This window comes from Paramormyrops kingsleyae, chromosome 15 (genome assembly GCF_048594095.1).
Source record: "Paramormyrops kingsleyae isolate MSU_618 chromosome 15, PKINGS_0.4, whole genome shotgun sequence".
Lineage (NCBI taxonomy): Eukaryota > Metazoa > Chordata > Actinopteri > Osteoglossiformes > Mormyridae > Paramormyrops > Paramormyrops kingsleyae.
The window spans coordinates 6,106,904-6,129,544 of record NC_132811.1 but is presented as its reverse complement, the minus strand read 5'-3'; the positions used below and the strand labels follow the sequence as shown (position 1 = coordinate 6,129,544).

Below are 22,641 nucleotides of genomic sequence, written 5' to 3'. Positions count from 1 at the left end.
TTTCCTCATCTCATTATTGCTTAATGCAGGCCGACCTTCTCCCTTTTGCACTCGCTGGTCCCGGCGCCGAGATCGCATGCTGTATCGGACACGGCGCCGGAGGACGAGGGCTCGGCTGGGTGGACGTACTCACCGGCATGGTCTGGCTGCCATGCAGGGCGCCAATCGCGGACTGCGCCTCAGCGTGCGTGGAGAACTTCACGAAGGCGCAGCCTGGAGGGTAGACGGCGAGAAGGGAAGTGTGTCAAGGCAGTACAGAAAAGAGGGGGAAAAAAAAGAGAGACAGACAGGAAGAGTGTCGCGGCCCAGTGGGGGTCCCGGCTCCAGGCGCCTGGGACTGCAGTTTTCCATACATATTGCAGCGGCGCCACAGAAAAGCATGCAATTTAGCTGGGAGGCCCTGCCTATGCATGTCACACACCAAAGACGTCTCACTGGAATCACTGTGGCTCACTGGTCCACCCAGTCAGGCTCGGATAAGGACAGCGATGCTCTTCAAGGATCTTAACATGTTTGTTCGCTCAAGTTAGAATGGAGACAGAAAAAAAATGCCCGTCTAAGATTTTTTTGCTATTAATGACATTACAGCGCCGAATTTGCTTCTTAATACATGTGGGCCTAAAATCTCTTTAGAACGACAAATGGATTCCAAGAGGCTGAGAGCATGAATGCAAATAAAAAACAAATGAGAAGTAAAATGCAATTTGATTGTGCTGCTCCACTCTCATTAAGGAGGCTCCCGGGTCGTCCCGACATCCAGCGCTTCCTCTTGACCCGAATGTGACCACCTAGTTGCAGTGCTATTATTTCAGACACTGGGAAAATTGCTCGGTGGTTTCCATGAGGGCTGTGTGCAGAGCCCTGTCGGGCGCGGGACATGGAAAGGCGCCCTCCCATCCAGAGCCTAAGGACATTGGAACTTCTGTAAAGGTGCATCTGAAATCACATACTTAATCTATATCGGATTTCAGTCACCATCTTGCATATTGTCTGACCCGGATGTTTACCAACGATGTAGCTTGATTCCCACAAAAGTTAAAAACCGTCAAAAACTATCGACACAAAAAATACATGTTGAAGTCAGCTTATGCGTATTAATGGGTATTGTTTGTCTACATAAATTTGCACACAGACAGCACCTGCTCTTGTCACGAATCTCTGAGCAAGTGACGTCCTTCATCTCTGGATCCAGCTTCAGTGAGCTTGCGGGATAGCGTAGCGTCCATTGGTTGCACACTTTGAAATATTACAGAATGACGTTTGTCATTCAGGCCCCGTTCGCCTACTGTCTTATCCATACTAAGGATTCTAACATACTGCTCACTTTGCATATAATGTTTTGCTTACTATTTAATAAACAAGTATGCTATTTCAGAATGAGCCTGCAACGGCCGGCTTTGATCACTCATGTACGTTATTGTATTTACATGTCCCGCGATGAATGCATTCTTTAAAAACGGATCACAAACGGCGTGATATATGAGAAGCCTTTGCGGACTGGCGTCCTCCTGGTGGCCTCACGCTCACCTTTGCTGTTCCCGTCGGGGCCTCGCAGCACCGTGCACTCCTCGATGACGCCGTAGGGCTCAAAGAGCCGGTACACATCCTCCTCCGTCTGTTGTTTGTTCAGCATTCCCACAAACAGCTTCCTGTCTTCTGGAACAAAAAGCAGGAAGGGGTTAACCCGGCGCCCCGCTAGTCCCTCCCCCGGGGGCCTGCTCAGAGGCTGTCGGACATGCTGGCGACCGCACTTGTCCGCCCTGTCTGTTGGAGGCAGAGGGGCAGCTGTTTCTAAAGATAATTGGGTTTCTGCACTGCTTTGAGACCTGGATGGGGATGAGGTCTGATGAGGGATCTACAATGCTGGAGCACAGAGGGAATAACTGGAGGCCATCCATCCATCCATCCATCTATCCATCCATCCATCCACCTCTATTCCTCGCTTATCCAGTTTAAGGTCGTGATGGCAGAAAGGTCCAGCAAAGCCTTTTCTGGATGTGTGTTACAGCCCCCTCACACGCCTGTCATTTCACAAAGCTCATTCTTTAAATGTTTCTCTTTCCTTTGGTGGTCTGTGGACGTGTGTTTGTGCCTCATCGGACGTGGCTGACATCCCCACACGGAGCACGTGCTGCACCGCCGGTCTGCTCCCCCCCCCACCCCCGGTGCCCCTCCTGCCTCGTGTCCCACCGAGCAGACCCGGGTCTAGCAGCATCCTTATCATTCCAGAAAGCCTGCCGAACTCCCCCCCCCCCCCCCCCCCCCCGTGATGTACCTCCCAAAGAATCGCCCGCGTCAGACCGCTTCAGACCGCTGTCTGTGGGGGGGGGGGGGGGTGCCCCCAAGAGCACGCTTTATCGTTGGTGGCAGGATCAGAGGGTACGTATCGAAAGAGAAGCGATTCAGTGTGGCATCTGTCACGGCGCATTGGACAGCATTTATCTGCAAACAGAAAGCGCTGAACTGGAAAATAAAAGGGCCAGAATAGCCCCTCCTCTCGTGGAGGGGGGGGGGGGGATTTGAATTTGGGGGTGGGGATCCATTCCCTCACTGCCATCCATTCCCTCACTGCCACGCGGAGGAGCCCCTTCCTTTGTACTCCCATGTTCCCCCTAAATAGCATCTTTCTTTATATAAATATCTTGGAGCGCTGGCCAGATCTGCACAGCCTCTGCCCATAAACCGAATACGTAATACGGAGCACAATAATTATGCCACAAACTCACCAGCCGTACCGCTCTCTATAAGGCTGCGCTGCAGCTGTCTTGTAAATAATTACTCTCGGATAAATCACACAGATATTAACTGGATAACCCTCTGGACGTGCAGCGGGAAAGAAAAGCCCCAATCGATTTTTATTGGATATGAGAACACCAGAATTAAACTCTGCACTGTATGGCTGCACTTTTGACAACAGTATTGTACAGCAGAATATTCTGGATGGCGAATGCATCTCCCGCAGTATGCAGGGAAACCTGTATCTCTCAAAATCCCGGTCCAATTATTATAACGTCAGTTTCAAATTAAGTAATATATATTCTGTAGCAAATCCAGGACTGTACAGGGTGCATATCCACAGTTATGTCATTTATGAATGTAGTGTCTCAAACCTGACTGTCAGGCATCAGTTGGACTGTCCATATAAACTGTCAGCTTAAGTGAGACACTACGAACATCAAGACCAAACCCCAAAGAGCGCCAACCCCCCCCCCCCCCCCCCCCCCGCCTGCTAAACACACCGGCCTCTATTTACAATGACTGTAATGAAAAACCAGTTATTAAATTCCTAAACTTGCAGTTTCTGGGTGGAATATGAATTGGAGAAAATCGAAAACTCTGAGCAGACTGGACAATTCGGTGTCATTCATCCAGACTGTGCACATCCCAGCCAATCACTGAGGATGACCATGAGTCCATTTTGTAGCTGTCTGTTCATGAGTGTGTTCCAGCTAGAGCAACTCGACCAGAGCTGGACCCCCTGACCTTATTCCCCCCCCCCCCCCCCCATGTCAGCTCACCAATCAAAACTGACTCACAGGTCTCAAAATGCATGGAAACACCGCCAAAATGTAATTTCGGTGTGTTGTTATTTTGGGCTTCCGCTGAGGCCTTAGGATAAACGACCTCACTGGGATATCAGCGACGACTCATCCACATGCAACATAATCCCATTTGGAGATGAACAGTCTCCCCCTTATAAATAAATAAACGCTTTTAGGGGAAGCCCCAAATGATGATAGGTTTTTTTTTTCTGAAGCCATGTTACTAATTCATTAAGGGGGGGGGGGGGGGGGGGGGCAAATGTAGCTATTTAAGGCTTGTAAAAAAACATGTGAAGGGAAACTCGTCAAAATGCACGAGATTCGGGTTTATTTATCGGAAATATTGACCGGCTTTGAAACATGCAGTTTGGGAATTTTACAAGAGACACTCAGCGGGGTGCATCGAATATACAACTACGGGCTGCGATCAGTATAACTCCCCCCCTCCCTCCTTTAAAGGAATAAACAAGTCGTCCTTCGGATCACATTCATAGCTCAGACAGGCGGCCTCTTTTGCATTCTGCGCTGCATTTCAGCAGTCGTAATTTTCATTTATCTTACTTTTTCCCCCCCTTGCTGTTCCCGACGCCGCAGCTCGGATGCCGACTTCCAGCGGCGGAGCCCGGACGCCAAGCGGGAGCGGCAACCGCTAAACCGGCTATCGCGGCTGCGCTGATTGGGATGTAGACGGCGAGGGGGACGCGCAACAACAGCGGCGGGGAAGCGCGTCCCACCAGCCGCCATCCGTCAGCCGCGCTGTCTTCACAACAAACAAGCTGTGAATAAACGTCACTGAGTAATTTGATGTAGGTTCTGATTCCTTGAAGGGAATGTTTTTGATGCACCACCCAGTTTATTTAAAACAACGTGTTTTTTTCCTTGCTGTGTGTCACTTCACCCCTAGTTTAACCTGTTTATTACAGTTGCGTCTTTCATATTACTTACTTATCCGTTTCCAGTGAATTTCCGCGTCTATCCGAATAAGAGCGATGAATGATGTACCGGGAAAAGCAGCTTCGCTTATGATATGCCTTTGATATTGATACGGTATTCTTGCAGCAATATTCTCATTTTATTTCATTATTAGATGTATTTCCCCTTTATATAATGTCAAAGCCCGAGAAAGAATGGTCTCCTATATAAATCCTCTATTGTCAATGAAGTAAAGCATATTAAAAAAAAAATCGTATTAATGTGTGTGCCTTTGTTAAATGACAGCAGCTCTACAAAAGGGATAAGCTTTTCACAGGGCTACCTTTGAATAGCAACTGGATATGTTTGAGGACTTGGAAGATGTCAGCTCCTGGGGAAATGTTTAAAGATAGAAATGCTAAAAACTTAGTCTATGTCTTGGCTTACACAGGTCCCTGCCCCCTTCGATAAGGCAAGACGGATGAAAGGGGTGTGCCATTGTAGTCTGTAAATCATTGTCTCTCTTTGGCACACAGAGCGCGAGAGAGAGAGCGCGAGAGGGAGGGGCGTTAAGGAATCAGCGCACAGCCGCTGCATGCATGCGGGAGAGGCGGAGAGAGACAGCTCCTGTATGATGGGTTGCTATGACTACTTATACAGCAGGCTATCAGTTATGTTTCAGCAGAGTTTCAGAAGGCGTGCAGTGTGTGTGTGTGTGCGCGTGTATGTGTGTGTGTGTGTGTGTGTGGGGGGGGGGGGGGGGGGGGGCTACTATCTGTTTGCCAAGTTACAGTGTAAATTCTGCTGTCAGCCACAGAGATAAGGACAAATTATTAACAATATTAGAGGCCTGATAAAGAAATAATAAGGAATGAATAAACATATAAAATTAATTAGGTGGCATTCAGGAGCCGGCCGGTGATAAAGCACACTGTTCCTCTCGTTTGAGAGGAGATAAGCCGGGGGGGGGGTGGGGGGTGGGGTTAGATAAGGGGGTTAAGCTGGGATCTTCTGTCCATTTTATCACCCATGACTGTCAAGGCGAATCGCATTTTTGTTTGGAACGCCAGCCGTACTAATTCCTTATTTATTTGGCTTTCTGAATTAGATGTGCAGCTCAGATTCGTTCCTCCCCTTACGTAACTGCTCCAGTGGGGATGAATCTGCGGAGATCACAGCTCATGCAAAGGAACACGGCTGCAGCTGAATTGCAAACTATTATAAGAGAAAAGGCCGGTTACACATTAGAGGGCCGTCAGGCTCCTTGTCGGGGGTCCTCACGTCCACTGGCGGGTGACGGCGAGTGATCGGAAGGCACCGGGACGACCCCTGAATAATCGCACTATTGCGTGCGCCATGCTCACTGCTGAGTGACTGATGGGCCCACATTAGTGTCACCGGCCGGAGACACGGTCCGCGGCTTCCTGGGGCAACACGGGGCCCGATAACGGCCTGGCCGACCCACTTTATTTCCCCGGCAGTGACAGGGGTTCAAAACGATCCGCCGGCCTAATACATCAGGACTTACAGCAAATAAAATCTGAGAGAGAAAAGGGTGGTTAAGAGCCCTGTTTTCCTTTAAAAATCTGTTTTATATCCTTCCGGGGACAGAAAGGTCAGAAATCATAAAAAATAAAATGGGGAAAGAGAAGACGAGGGGTTGGGCCATCCATCACGGCGGAGACGCGGGATCGCGACGGGCATCGCGACGCGGGGCGGCAGCGGGCTGGGCGCCCGGCATCTGACGTTGTGTCACGGTGTCATCATCTCAGTGTCGAGGCGGCTCGTCACCCAGGCGGCGGGACTCCGTGCGTGTCATCGGTATAAATGCCACGGAATGGCATCACCGAGGCCTTGACGCTGGTGCCCACCCGCTCCCCACGCCTGTAAATACTCCGCTGGGGCGTATTAGGCCTCGACGCTCTGACACTCAGTCTTCAGCTCTGCAGAATAAAGCGCCGCGTTTCTCCTGCACTTTAATGCTGACCCATTTCCAACGAGACGCGCACACACACAAACACGCACACGCGCACACACACAAACACGCACACGCGCACACACACGCGCGCAGAGGTGAGCGGGCCGCACTCTCGCCAAACAATCCGGGAGGCTACGCTAACCGCTTCAGCGCCGCGGAGGCAAATATCAGGAAAGACAGAAATGGTGCGGCAGCGACGGCAGTGGGGGGAGGGGGGGGGGTCCCTGGCTCAACCTTGCCGAATGTTGTGGCCGGATTACAAATATTGGAATCAGATATTCTTGCGGGACGGCGTTTGATGATAAGCCCTGATATATAACCCCGTCTCTTCAGCTCTCTGCTGATGTTATTTATGAACTGCAGGGACTGCTTTTAATGTGCAGCTTATGGATCCCAGCACAGAAGACCGGCTGGAAGCCTTGAGCACACAATTACCAGACAGAGACAGGTTATAACTTGTGCGGAGCCTCTCAGGGGCGCCGGCGTCGCGAGTTGGCTGCTGGTCCTCGTGCCCGCCGAAGATTGCAGCGAGGGGAGAATAAAACCCGAAATGGCTTAAATATTTTATCTCCACTATATATGTCTCAGAAAATTTACACTCAATATGATAACAAACGTGAAATATTACTCAGTGCCTTGTATTGGCTTCAACATATTACTGTGGTTCTCATAAATCCTAAAACTGCTGCTCAACATCTATACAAACTGTATATAAACATTCACAGTACTGCAGTGCAATTTATACTGCGCCCCTTCATAATGTCATTTTCTCGTTTTTTTGGCATTAGTTATGAAGAGGTTTTTTTTGTTCTCCTTCACGTTTCCTGGTGTTCCGCCTAAACCCCGTTCCTCGGTACAGTACAGGGGTTTACCTTCTGCCAGCAGCTGACGCCATTCTGCCCCGTTCCTTAATTATTTTCTCATCCGCTGACTGACACTGATGCATGAGAGAAGCGTTGGTTCCTCCCTCCACCTCTTCCCCTTTGTTTCGGAGTCTCTGTCTGCTCCCTTCGCTTCCCTGCTTTTTACCTTGTGATGATCTTGGAAGGATAATGAGTTACCTTCATGCAGCGGTTCCTCTCAAGTAATTAACTTTTTTTTCCCCCACCCTTTCTAAGGGACAAAATTGGCTACAGCAAGAAACAGCAAACTTCATTAAACAGTCAGCCCAAACAGGATGCATGTCTAATGTGCATTCCTTTTATGTTCCTCTTAAAGGGGAAGCTAAGAATGTGGTCTAGCCTATTGCAAGTGGAGGGGGGTTGAGGAGGGAGGGGGGGAGGGAGGGGGGGGGGGGGACTGAGAGAGGAGAGAGACGGATAGACACGCGAGCATGATCGAGGAAGGTGGAGAGTCATGACACTGTGAAGAACATGTCAGAAAGTGAGAAAGTATGTGAGTTTGCGAGGACATCTTTGTGTGGGAGAAATCAGAGCCGGGGCCAGTAGCAGATCTGGCTGGCAGGAGATAAAAGGAGCTGGGCAGGTCCCATGGTGTTTGGACTGAGCCAGCCCTCACAGGGTGGGCGAGCACGCTTCACCACTACTGTAACCTTTTGCCGTGACTGAGACCTCAGGGAAGGTCTTTACAGCACTCTCATGCCAACCCGATGCATGGCTCCTTAATGCATATTCATTCTGCATCCAGGCTGTGTAAGCCTGCTACTCTTCACTGCGCCTTTAATGATGAGAACTATAGTACAGTTACAAATTGGTACAAAAAGATTTATCTTTAAGCTACAGCAGCAAAATCGATAAATATAGGTGCTGATCCGTGCAGCTTCTAAAGTCTATCGCTGACATCTGCTGTCAGTTATGAGTTAGAATTAACCTCGCAAAGTATGATTCATATACCGTAAGTACGCAACACTCTAGGTAAAGGAAACATTAACATCCAAGTTTATTCCGCTTGTCCCGTAAAGGTCACGGTAGCAGCTGGCAGGGCAGGTTGACCCAGACTCTGTTTCCTTAGCAACAGAATCCAGCTCCTTCTGAGTGATACACCCGACATGTGTTCCCTCCTGCTTTCCGAGTCCACGCAACATGGGATATGTCTATTTCAACTTGAATGGTAGCTGACCAAGAAACATCCCCAATCATCTCTACCCTAAGCCTCTTTCAGATCGCTCACAGAGAAACCTTATATCTCCAAATTGCACCCTTCCCTTTAAGAACATAAGAAATTTACAAACGAGAGGAGGCCATTCGGCCCATCACGCTCGTTTGGGGAGAACTTAACTAATAGCTCTGAGTTGTTAAAATCTTATCTAGCTCTGATTTAAAGGAACTCAGAGTTTTAGCTTCCGCTACACTAGCAGGAAGACTATTCAATACTCTAAGTACACACAGTGTAAAGAAGTGTTTTCTCAAATTCAGTTTAAAATGATCTCCCGCTAATTTCCACCTATGGCCACGAGTTCAAGTATTTAAACTAATATTAAAGTAGCCATTTGGCTGAACAGCATCCAGACCTGTTAGAACTTTATATGCCTGGATCATGTCCCCCTTTAATCTCCTTTGTGCGAGGCTGAACAGATTCAGCTCAGCTAACCTCTCCTCATAAGACATTCCTCTAAGACCAGGAATCATTCTTGTAGCCATACGTTGCACCCTTTCCAAGGCAGCAATGTCCTGTTTAAGGTAAGGTGACCGAACCTGCACACAATATTCTAGGTGGGGTCTTACCAAGGAATTGTATAATCGTAGCATCACCTCCCTTGACTTAAACTCCACACACCTAGAGATGTAACCCAACATCCTATTGGCCTTTTTTATTGCTTCCCCACACTGGTGAGAGGGACATGGAAGCATCAACATACACACCGAGATCTTTCTCGTAATCAGCTACCTTCATTTCAGTGGAACCCATAAAATATCTGCACTTTATATTTCTGCTCCCTGCATGGATTACCTTACATTTATCTACGTTAAATTTCATCTGCCAGGTATCAGCCCAGTCGCTAATTAAGTCAAGATCCTGTTGTAGCCTCTGCGCTGCTAGTTTAGTATTTGCTACACCACCCACCTTGGTGTCGTCAGCAAATTTAACCAGTCACTAGTCACCCCCCCCCCTCCCCAAAGCTAATGATCACAGGTGAGGATGGCATACCAAGAGTGTTGTCCTTAAACTCTCAACTTTCCACATCATCACCATTGCCTGATACAGACCCAATCCTCATAATACCCTCACAGTTCCATTTTCTACAACTGACGGACAAGACCACAAGACCCTTGAACTCCTCCACCAGATGTAGTCATACCCTTGTCTGAAGAGAGCACCCAACTCCTTTATTGAGGACAACCATAGCTTCCGATCTAGTACTGCTGATTCCCATCCCAGCTGCTTCACGCTTGAGTGCACGCTGGTCAAGGTCATGGATGGATGAATCCAAAAGGATGACATCACCGTTAGTCCTCCGAACAGAACATCCCTCCACCCTTGACTGCAGTTAAATATCCTGTCCATGAAAATCGCAAAGCGGAATGGTGAGAAGGCACAGCTTTGGTGAAGTCCAACACCCACGTTGAACAAATTGGCAGAGAATGTGGACACAGCACTTACAGAGGAGCTGGACTGAATCCAATGACCTCGATACCCCTTATCCCAGTAGAACCTCAACACTTGCTAAAATAATCAGCCGTATACCTTCACAAAACACATATTACTAGGCTGCTCCATGATCAGGGCAGGATTCACTTGGTTTGACTGTCCCACAGAGCATCCTTGCATAGGCTTCTCCAGGATGGCTGAGGAAGGTGATCCCAGAAGGTTGAATGATCTCTGTGCTCCTCATCCTTACTTATAACCAACCATCCAATTTGACAATCCAGAGGATCTTTAATTTTCATGTAACACTGAGATGCATCAGCCACACTACCCCCAACACTATCCACTGTCTTTGACATCTCTAATTTAGTCTTATACACCCATACAGGTTCATCACCATAGTAACCATAGAGAGACATGTCCATGAGGTTGACGAATTCCTCAAAGCACTCCTTCAACCACTCAACATCCTCCCTCAGCTTAGGCAAGGTCATGTACTTTGATGTCACCAGAAAATTATTCTTTGTAGCCTTTGTGAACTCCTGCCATGCTCCATCTATAGTTTTAGCAACTGCTCTTGCTGTGGTATTTTTAGCTTGACAGTAGCTCTCAGGATATCCCTGCATTGCTCAGAAGGCCACCTTCTTCCACTTGACAGCCTCTCTCAACACTCGTGTCCGCCAGTGGGCCCTAGGATTAAAGTACTGACTGCCCTTGGACCATAGCTTTCAGGAGCCACCTCCACAGCTAAGCTGCTGAACAAAGTCCTTTCAGACTCGATGTCCTCGACTTCACTCTGGACACATGAGAATTTCTTCTGAAGGCAGAAGGTGAACTCCGGCTCCAGCAGTCATTCCCAAGAAACCCTTGGTGTCGGTGTCTGCAGTTGTAGGTCTGTCTTGTCATCACACCAAATCCAAGTTACCACTAAGTTAGCTGACAGCTCCGTCCCTCTTTTCACCTCCAGAACATACAGCCGTTAAACACATGATACAACCACAAAGTCAAACATTGACCTTCAGCCCAAATAGCTCTGATAGCAGGTCCACTTATGAGACTGCTTGTGTTCAGTATGAAAGATTTCTAGCACAGAAGAGAAGAACCCCCCCCCCCAGTCAGATCTGGCAAGCTTTTTCTTCCAATCACTAATACCTCAAGCTTAGATTTACAAATGTACCTCATTAAAAAAAATCATAAAAATTGCAACCTTATCTCCTCCCCTTGTATTGTCACTTTTGAAGTGGCAGCTGGGGGTGGCATGGTCAAGGTCATGGATGGTTAGTATCGCTGTCTCACACTTCTGGGACCAGGGTTTGTGTCTCCACCTTGGCTCCTTATTTGTGGAGTTTGCATGTTCTCCCCGTGTCATTGTGGGGTTTCCTCTCGTCCAGGAACTCCTGTTTTCTCCCCCATTGTCCAAAAACAGACTGAATTGGAGTTACCAAACTGCCCTTAGGTGTGCCATGTGACTGAATGGTGTGTGAGTGTGCCCTGCCAGGGGTCATGTGACTGAATGGTGTGTGAGTGTGCCCTGCCATGGGTCATTGCCCCATCCCGTGTTGTTCTTTGCCTTGCGCCCATGGCCTCTGAGATAGATGGATGGAAGCGGTAACTGAAACAACCAACCAATATGACTTTGCAAAATTCATAGACTTAATTTGTAGCCTTCATATGATATAATACTGCAACTGCATTTTCTTAAACCAAAACAATCTGTAATAAATCAATAACCAGGCATCATCCAAACAGTCTTGCCAGACAATTTATGGTATGTTTGTGCCTACAATGAGAGGACGGTTTATGTGTGATGCTATAATGGTTTTCATACACAAACATGAAATACAGAGTCACAAATGCACTACAAAAAATACCGGTAGCAGAACCTGAATTGCAGTAACTCAATGGACTTGCAAAATCTGCCATTAATTCATGTGCCAAAAGGCACCCGATGCCTGTCAAGGCGGTAACCCTAGGATCTGCTGGTGGACACCAGCGATAAGGGAAGCTGCAAAGCTGACACTGGAGGCCTTCAGTGGAACGCGGGGGTCTGCTGAGACAGCTGAAAGGTACCTAAAACTTGTGCATGGGAGGAGGACCATGGAGACAGGAACCCAAAGATGTTCTGGCAAACATTCCAAGCCGTAGGAGCTTGACATTGTTTATCCTGTGTTCAGCAGGAGTGGAAGAGTGCTGACCAAACCTGGGGATATTGTTGAGTAATAGAGAAACACGTGGAGGAAGTCCTTAACTGGATAGATATGCCATCTCATCACAGGTTAGTAGTGGACAGTACTGGTGGATCAGAAACCATCACTGTAGCTGAAGTTACATTGGTGGTCGTTCTGAGATGGTATTAGTCTCCAGCAGGGGTGCGTCTTGTCTCCACTCCTATTTGTCATTTTCAGGATATTGAGGTGCAGCCATGACTGGACAGGTGTCCTGTGGGGGTAGGGGCTTCAAGGTGATATTCTGCTATTCTGCTTTTCTTATGCTTTTGGTCTGATCCAGCCAGGACATCCAACACAGGTATGAGAATCAGCATCTCCATACCTGAGGCTATGGTGCTCTCTCGGAAAAGAGTGGATTGATCCATTCAGGTGAGGGGGGAAGAGTCTACGCTTAGTGGAGGAGGTTAAGGAGCTCGGGATCTTGGTGAGCGAGACCGTGAGGCTGATGGGCAGATCTGGTCGTCAACTGCAGGCTTCAGGCCCCAGGCAGGTCCTTAGTGGTGAGGCAGGAGCTAAACTGTCAGATGAGGCTCATGGTTGACCAATCAGTCGGCATCCGTATCCACACTCACCTACAGTCATGAGCTGTAGGTAACGATCGAGAGAACAAGGTCGCAAAGGACAAGCGGCCGAAACCAGGTTTTCCCCGCAGGGCCTCAGGTTCACCCTCCGCAACGGGGTGAGGAGTTCAGAGATCCGGAGGAACATGGAAATAGAGCCGCTGCTTCTTTGGATGGAGAAGAGCCAGCTGAGATGATCTGGCCACTATTAGGGTGCCACCTGGTTGGCTCCCGGGGGAGCTGTTCTGGGCACGTCCCACCGGGCGGAGGCCTGGGCAGACATAGTGACACGCTGGAGGGATTAAGATGTTCCCAGCCACCCCCGGGGGAACATCTCTGGGTGCATCTTTCATTTTCATTATCAGCTTGCAAAATCGGCGCCAGGCTTATGAAAGACTCCCTACTCCATGAAGCCCCTCTCAGGGATTGAGGCATTGTGTCTCACATGGGCACGAGCCAAAGCAGTCCCTCTAATGCAGACACACACGGGGGGCAGTGCGGTGGGAGCGCCTCGGCCCGGACTCGAAACACTGACTAATCGGGACAGATGCACTGGCGAGCGCTGGCAGGCCGTCGTGCGGCGACCCTGGGAGAAAGCTCCCGGCGCAGGCAGTGTGCTTTTTCCACGATTTATTAAAGTCCACCCATGGTGGGCCGGTCTGCAACGGAGGGCACTATCTATTGCCTTCATCCCGGGGTTTTTAACAAGCGAGAGGGGAGTCTGGGAGCCTGATCGCCGCGGCCCTGCCTGCACCCTGACGGCTTATTAAAAATGGATTAGAGAGAGAAGGCGCGAGATGGCCGCCGTTCACTCCCTCCCGCCTCCCCCGGCCGGCTCTGTTGACAGCCCCATTTGTTTTCATTTTCAGGATGTTTCGCTCGATATCTAATGAAATAACTATCTACGTATCGAGCAAAACATGAAGAGCAAGGGGCGGAATTGTCTGACTGTCACTTACAGATCTGCCAACCCGCGTCTATCTGGATTCCATTACAATTTTGTCATCATGATATTTTACATTCTGTCACGGCCCGTAATGATTTTTATTGCCACCGGTACTGTATATCCTCCCGGTTAATATATACTGTTTGTTTGCCCCTTTGGCCTGTTTATTTATTTACTTATTTTAAGTAAACTGTCAATAGTTAAAATAAATGGCTTGGAAAAATATGATACAAAAGAGAAACAAATGCTTAAATGAAAGTCATTGCATTTGTATGTAGAATGTGGTCATTCTTTTCTAACTTCCTGTGTGAGGTAAGCAGCAGGGACACTCCAGACTCTTTGCTCGTTCCCAGAATGCACAGGTGTAGCCAATCAGAGAGTGTTCAAAGAAGCTTAAGTCCGAAAGGAGATCGGGAGCTATTTTGCTAATGTGGGACTGGGCTTTGTTTTGCTCTTGTTGTGCAATTTGGTGGGTTAAAATGCCACATCAGACAGCTCTAATTCACAATCTGGCATCTACAGCCAGCTGGACTGTAGTGAGTCATTGTATGAGTTAGCAAATGCTTGGCCATTACAATTTCAGCTTTGTTTTAGTGTAGTTAAATAAACCGCCTTTAGTTTAAGGTCGGATGAAAAAGAAATCAGCATTGGCATTGCCTTGCCTTAAAAATCATGACTTTAAGTCACAAAGATCATAAAGTCATAGGGAGAACTCAGGCACTTTGGCAACAATCTGCACAGGGACTATTTAAAACAGCTGCAGTTTGTATTGCTGCATTTAAAATGTTTTATACAACTCTAATCTCTCTTTTTGAAGTAGCGATGGTTATACAGTTATGGGAGTTGATGAGCTTCTTACATCATAAACTGCAACAACCTCACTGACGTACAGTAACTTTCTATCTGAGCGGGTGTTTCGAGCACCAAGGCGCTATGTTTGTGATTTCAGTTTCTTTTTAGGAATTACAGACTTAAGCCTCTTCGCACATGAATAAACCATTATCTGGGGGTCAGGTGGAGTGACTAAGCCCCCCCGGCACCTCCTTCGCCACCCCTGGGAGACCCCCTCAGTCACATGTTTGATTCAGAGGTGGGATGAAGTGCTGCTTTGTGAGCACTGAGGAAATGCCTTGTCAGCACACACCAGCAACGTTTGAAGGAATGGTTGGGGTGAGTGTGGGGGGTGGGGGAGGGAGAAAGAAAAATGTATACAGGACAGCATAGCCACATCTCCTGGCACACCGCATTCCTTCCGGAAGCTCCTGTAGACCCCTCCTTTGCTGACCAACACTTTTCCCTGCTCCTTCCTTTCTCCCCCGAGCTCCCGGCCTCTAATATTCTAAACACGAGAGAGTCCACCAAGCCCAGAAGCTTCTACGCGGTGACACCAAGCATAAATATCGTTTGGGCAGATGAAAAGTTAAAGGTTCTTAGGCAGTCTATTTGCAGCTCATCAAAAGGCTGATAATCTTGTCCTTTCTCGCGTAAATGCTATGAGCTCCTTAATTATAGAACAATCATCTAATCAAGCCTTAGGGAACCAGTTGTGGCAACATCCTGCCATGTAATGATTAGGAAATTCTGGTAATTATACACGGTTCTAACCTGCAAACCCCAAACTCATTTCCAGGCACTTCTATACAGATGTTCATCCCAGGTCCCAGTCCCTGTCTGCCACTCTTGTCTCCCCGGTGGCCAAATCCATGCCGTGCTCGGCCCCGTCTGACGGCCGCACGTTGACGGATCTGGGTCTCTACGTCGCCGTTTCCGGAAAACATCAGAGTTGCCCCTCTGACAAAACGCCCCCAGTGACAATATCCTCGAGACAGGGAGGGGGAAGAAGCAGACAAGTTGAAAGGTTTTCGATCGCATTACCATCCCAGAAACTGGCAAAAAAAAAAAAATCTTTTTGACTTAAAGGTTACAAATCAGGAGTAAAATGCGATTTGAAATGGTACACTTCTTTAACACGTATGAACTTTTCCGATAAATCCATCAATTCCTGAGTCTACGGTAAACGGGCCTGTTATATTTTGATCCTCACGCGGCGCTGTCAGCATTTTATTAACGGAGTCGCCTCTTTTATAAGCGGGTGCCGTGCCGGAGCTCCGAGAGCCTCCAGGATCTGGCTGTATTTCAAATATCAATTGGTGGCATCAGGGCGCCTCGGTAATGTGAAGTATTATCTGAAATTAGTTTAGTCAATTCATCATCTCAAAGGGCAGTTGGTCTGGCGCTGATTAGCTATTGTAGACACTTGTCAATTAAGGCTCCCCAGAGAGCAGATGTAGGGGAGTCTCCTCTGGCCCGTTATAAACCGGGGGAGGGTGAGCTTCGGGGGGGGGGGGGGGGGGGGAGGAGCTGCAGGGTATCAGTTACATTACGCCGTTGGAGTAGAGTACATGGGTTGTTGTGTCTTTGTGTGTCCTTTGTGAGAAGGATCAAGAATGCCGTAGTGATTGTCTAACATTCTGATTGCATCCCAAGATTCTGAGGGAGCAAGACCACAAAATAAGTGTATTTTAAGATAATGAACCAACTGGGACGGATGTCGCTCTGCTCCTGCCTTTAGCATCTGTCATGGAAAGTGCCTGGAGGAATATAAACCCTCCCCCCCAAACCCACCCTGAACCTGCCCGAAGAAAAGGTGAGGTTTGTGGGGGTGTGGTGTGGGGGTGCTGCAAAGCCCCCTGCTACCCCATCGCTCTGGGCACACATCAGGCCTGCTGAGCTTCTCGTTTTCCCGTATCTCCGGATACACAGGATGCAGACGCCCTCCGCACGTCCTGGAAGTCTTGCCGCTTAACTACGCCAGCAGTCTCTGCACGCGTTCTAATCGTTTGTAACGTACAATCATATCGTCAATTAGTTACGATATATTTCATGTATAAAGGATTAAATCTCTGACAGTTTTGAGTTAGGCGGGAAGAGGGAGGCATTGAGAGCTGTCACCGCGAAAGACACATGTTGAAGAGACATTGGGTTTGGGAAGAGAACTCGACGGACGGGCCGCATGTGCCTAATGGAGTGTGAGCCTGTACCCTGGGAACGGCAGTGAGGGGGACAGGTTCTCCTGATAAGACAGGCTATTCCCCACCTGCTCCAAAACACAAGTGTTACCCTCTCTTCAACCTATCAGCCCAGATTGGATACCTTAGATCCAAAAATACCAGGAAGACTGAAGTCACCATCTGAGTAAAGGAAGTGCCGTGTTTACCTGCCTTGCTCTTTAGGCCATACTCCAAGTCATTATCAATATTTAATAGATTAATCATTATGATTATTCTATTAGATCAGTTGGCCGCAGTGATGTAAAGCTGAAAGCCTCAGACAGTAAGGATAACTTCCTTTGGTTCACATGGTTCGAAATCCAGATAAATTTTTCTGATCCTTTGAATAATATATCCATATAGACCGCAGATGTTCTACATACCAGTGGGAGAGAAGAAGCTTTTTACTGCATACTCATGGTGTAGTTATTTGATTAACAGCACGTTTTAGCCAGTAAGTATGGAAATATGCAGGGATATGTGCTTCGGGGCCACGCCAGACTTCGATATTTTATTTAATATTTTATGGCACAATATGGGCAATGCTTATGCTCATAATTATGCATAATTAAACACATACTTGTAATTATATGCCAACATTCATCCACTCCGACCATTTGGACCCAGAAGTGGCAAAGAAAACGAGAATTCCTCGCCTCTCTCGCTCCCAGAACAGCAGCCCGCTGACCGGCACTGCGCTCCCCATGTTTTTATTTATATATTTTTAGAAGCCCCTCCCCTGAGAGTTCCACCAAGGGGGCAGACTTTGTAAACGCATACTGATGCGCCGCAAAACCACAGGGGTGGATGTAACCTTTCGCACAGGAAGACGATGTTATTAAGAAAGCCATTCATTTAAGGGTTTGCTGACCGTAACTGCTGTTCCCATTAGTTACCGAGCTGTCTTTTAAAATGTGAAGGGGAACCGGAAAAAAAAAACTAAATACCACCAGACAAAGAAGCCTGTTGCATATCATTTCCGATTCAATTTTCTACCGATGACCTATAGTTACTAGCAAGCTCTCCGCCATCCTTGGATGACAGACTTATGCAAGTGAAGATCCAGCCATTACTCATAATGTCAACGAAACGATCTCTAATGTCTGATCCCGACACACAGGCCCCGTTCGGCATAAATTAAACCTTTGATCCGTGGAGCTACCTGTGATTAATACAGCCCTTCTCGCCGGTGCACCTTTTAGCCGGACACTTGGGGTCCGGACCAGAACCACTCGACTTTTCGGTCCTGCTGGATGGTCACACGTCCACATGGCCCCTCGGTCATGATTCCCCTCCATATATCCTGATCAAACTTCCCAAGTCATGTGATTCAAATTGTCAAGAGAATGATGAAACCTTCCAGTAGCACACATACACAAAATTAATGTATTACTTCACAGATGAGGGAGGAAATAGATGACACACAACAGTCCTATTAATAGCTGCACCCACTTTTGACAAAAGAATTGTGACAATTTTCCCTTAAAGCTATGATATTTAGCCTTGGGTTGATAACGCTCCTCATTTGCATGCAAGGAAACGCCGAGATATCGGCTAACAAAGGAACAATGGTCTTGTATCGCAATTAACCAGCACACGTTATGACACGCAGACATAGTTATATGTTACATCTTCTCAGTGACGGTGTGACCACAATGGAACGCCTTCACGTGTTTTAATTACAGCTGAGAAGAGGCTGAGACGTCGCCTCCCTGAGACAGGGAGCAGGCAGCCTTCAGCCTGGGAGCCTTCGAGCGCAGTTTGCCGCGAGCCCGCGTGTACCGGGGGCACGGCTGGTTGAGCACGGCCGCCTGACTGCAAGCCGGATCTGCCGGAAACGACACTCGCACTGTCGCACTGTCGCGGCGGCTATCAGAAAGCCTCCTAGAACATCCCAGCCCGGGGCCAGAGCGGCAGCTCTGTGGGCTTCCAGAATGGAGGAGACAGGAGTACAGGTGGCCATGGAGGAGCTGCTTGCAGCTAATGGTGCCATTATGTACCATCAACAAAAAAAAAAGACATACACACTGTAGGTGCATCCAGGCTCCAACAGGGAAAATGCTGTGATGCTGAGAGCGAGGGCAAATCATATTTATTTGGACTCAGTCGACAACAATTATTTAAAAATTGCTCCCTTGAACCTTTTTTGTTGAAACTGCATCGCTCTGATTTAGAAAACTAAACCTGTAATCATAAAGAAAACTGTATCCTGTAATTCCATATACAGACAAAAGAATCATTAAAATGCCATTAATAAATGACTACTGCTAAAGACACAATTCCACAATATTGATACACAATCAGAATATTTGGATGGAGATCCATTTATTAAAGGAAATGTATAAGATTAACACTGACTCCCCACTGTTTTGAGATCACTAGCCTCAAGTCGCCTTCATTTATCACACCATCCACATGCCAATGTCCTTAGTAACCAACTAGTTACTTTAACTTGCCTGTCCAACTGTTAACACGTATAAATCATAGTTATCAAGTAAAGTAAACGAACAGCAAGCAAGCAGTTATAAATATGGACTGTTGCTTTAATTATACTGCTTTTGTTTGTTTTTGTTTTTTTTAACAAAATGTGTCCCAAATATAAGAGCAATGATGACATTAATTATTAGCCTATCAGGAATATATTGTACGCCTACTTTACATTTTATTTATTTACAGATTAGTGCCAGATGATAATTAGGCCGGATATGACTTTATGCGGTACATTTAAACACTGTGCTCTGTGAGTGTACACTACAGCGTCATGGACACTGGGTTTTATTTGTCTTCCATAATTGCCAAGCACACAAAGGGCTGCTCTCAGTGCGCAGAAAAACAAAAACATTAATTAATATGGTCGGTGAAAAAGTCCTTGGAGTGAACGCACAGCGGCCTCGTATGGGACTGTGGGGGGGGGGTGCTGTTACGGAGAGCGGCCATAAGGACGTCAGTGCTGCTGCATTCAGGCTCCCCCCCCCCTTCCCCCACCAAACTCTTACAAAGTCTTTCATCCTGTTTACGAGAAACAGGTACGTCCAGGAGCCTTCAAAGGCGAGTCTGACGACACACGGAAGCTAAAAGGTGAAGATGAGGTGAAATCCGTGGCGATGAAGGAAATACACGCCGATGTACATCCGTGCCGCAGAATCCAGAAAGGTCAGATAAACCAGAATCATCACAAAAGGTCATTTTTTTGCTCCTCGCATAGCACGGGATGCGTAAAGCCGCATTCTTCATCTACGATAAATAAAGTTCACTGTCTGATAACGTTTTTCATTTTGTATTACAGAACACAGCAAGGCGAGTTCATGCTCGTGATTTTAAATTGATAAGGATTAATATAAAAATAATGACACTCCAATCACGATATTTTGCTTCTGAGTTGGGGGGGGGGGCTGAAACACACAGGCTGAATCTTAGCTGGTACAGGGCGAGGCAGATGTATAACTGAACAAGGGATATGGAAGAGATGAGAAAGATATGCTTTCATACAGGCAACTGCTGGTGTCAAGAGCTCTTGTCTTGCTTGGTCACGTAGCTGTTGAATGTGTGGGTACAGTTGGAGTATGGATTCGAGCATCGCCGCGCTTTTATCTTTGGACTGGGCTTTCAACAATCTGTTTCTGTGCCGTGGTCAGAGTCGAGCGACCCCGGCTTAGAGAGAGTGGCCGGGAGTAAGCAACGCGCGGCGAGAGAACTGGGAGCTGGCCGCCGCTGGCCAAGGAATTCTGAGGCATGAAAGACTGAGGATTCCATTTTCCTCTCTTTCAGAAAACAGTTCAAGGTCCTGGGATTGAGAAAAGTGATTTCTATTTCCATTTTGAGCACTTTCCAAAGCACTCAGAGCCTTTAAAAGCATGGTTACACCAGTTTAGTATCCATTACTTTTGAAAAGGGGTGGTCTTTTGGACTTTTCTGTGACTCTGAGCCCTCTTCTCTCCTCCTTCCACAGTCACGGCTGATGCAAATTCTCCCCCACAAAAAAATGATGAAAATGGCAAAAAATCTCCCATAAATCTGTTATACTGAGCTCTACAACATCTCAAAAAGGTCTTGCTTTGCATTTCGTGCTGGCCAAACAGGTTTGCACATACAAGAGATTTTACGTTGGTGGTTGTTCACTTATATGCACACAAAAAACTATATATTTACAGGAATGAATATATACAGATCCAAGTAGAATGAGTTTTTTAAATTTAGTCACATTTCACTGCCGGCATTAAGTATAAATTAACTTGTGTGAAACTGAGACACTTAATAAATGTTTGGAGCATTATTAGGGGACCGGTTAAGATTTTTTTGGCCAAGACTGCGATCACACCTCATGACGCAAGAGAAGCTATAAATAGGATCATTTTAATTGACCAACAGCAGCGTCTGATTGACAGCAAACTGTTATGTAGAACATGTCCCATACTGCACGAATCAAGCAAGCATGAAATAGCCTGAAATGGAAGATGCTGTAAACTACTCTTTAAAACTGTTTAAAGGTGCTTTATTTTTTCATACCTGATTCGAAAGGGCACCAGTTCATTGTGCAATGATGGCTAAATAGAGATCTGTACGCTCACTATTTGAGTTTAAACTTCACTCATTCTAACACCATGTCCAGCCGTTTTATATCGAACTAGTGCCAGAGAATAGGAAAGTACACAAAGACTGATTTAACAAGTAACGAGAACACAAACAATCTAAAGCTGATTTCTTAAATCTTCTGTTGGACCGTCAGCAAGCTCCACTCATTAGTTGCATCTTGCCGAATATATTAGTGAAGATGGTTTAAATTCTTAATGTTTTTTCAGCTTTTGCTTTTTTCAGCCTTCACTTCCTGTTGTCCTTGGGTCAAAAGAGGCAATACCTCCACATTTAGATATAAAGTAAACTTCAAAGGGAGCAGGGGATTATTTTACATTGTTCCGCACCCTGAAGCACAGCTTCAAGGCTCTCATTGCCCTTAAAGACCCAGCGTTTATCGGCTTTGGCTCCTTTAAAAGTCATCCCTCTTGGCTCTTCAGTTGTCTCCATCCTCTCTATTGGTGGAACGATACACAGGTGAAAAATCACGGCGCGTAACTGCAAAAGGATGCCGGCCAGCAGTGTTCACAGGCGCACCGCGCGTACACCAACCACCGAAGGCCACAGCAGCCGCGTTCGTACTGCGGAAAACCGGGCCTATGTTTCATTTAGCCCTGGTCCTTTAACAAATCGAAGCACGAGTCTAGCAATGGCGTCAGTTTCTCAGTCGTGTCCATAAACACTCCTACGCTGGTGTCTTAATGAGTGTCGAATGCTTTAACTATTTTCTGTGCATTTTGACCGAAAGCGATAATCACACGGGCATCACCAAAACAGTAATCTGGGAAAACAGGATCTCATACAACTCAAGCACTATATCACCACTAAATGGCAGGTGTTATTCTATTGATATACACATTACAATGTACTTCCTGATCTTTGAAAAGATGTATCCTTCATTTAGATCAGTCTTTTTCAGCCCGGTCCTCGGGAACCCACAGATGATCCACGTTATTGCTCCCAATTCCCTGTCAGACAATCCACATTTTTGCAGGTCCTGGCAGGGAGCAAAAAAGTGGACTGTCTTGCAGGTCCCTGAGGACGGCACTGGGAAACACTGCTTAATTTTAAATGTGCTAAATATATATGAATATATTTCACCAAAAAAAAAACTGTGGCAACCAAGAGTGCAAGGAGGGGAAAGACTGAATCCTGATAAATTGCACACAGTGAAGAAGCACGCATCACGTTAAGGGCCTTACGTACAATAAAATGTTAACCCAATCAGATGGCACACAGCGGCCAGAGAGGCGGAGGGAGCTGCAAGAACGAAGAACGCACCCGGTGCTGGTTATAAATAGCCATTA

General features: G+C 47.1%; 1 protein-coding gene across 11 annotated transcripts in view; it reads right to left on the bottom strand.

Annotated features, from left to right (window-relative positions):
* The window catches only part of celf5a (cugbp, Elav-like family member 5a), a 142,061-nt gene that overhangs the window by 20,450 nt on the left and 98,970 nt on the right, over positions 1 to 22,641 (bottom strand). For 8 of the 11 annotated variants that reach the window (XM_072699722.1, XM_072699725.1, XM_072699728.1 and 5 more), the window contains exons 4-5: positions 1,528 to 1,656; positions 134 to 213 (exon numbers count right to left, since the gene is read on the bottom strand). In XM_072699722.1, the coding sequence (XP_072555823.1) occupies positions 134 to 213; positions 1,528 to 1,656 (209 nt within the window). The remainder of the gene's footprint in view (positions 1 to 133; positions 214 to 1,527; positions 1,657 to 22,641) is intronic. The other 3 variants (XM_072699724.1, XM_072699730.1, XM_072699733.1) reach the window with 1 other exon arrangement.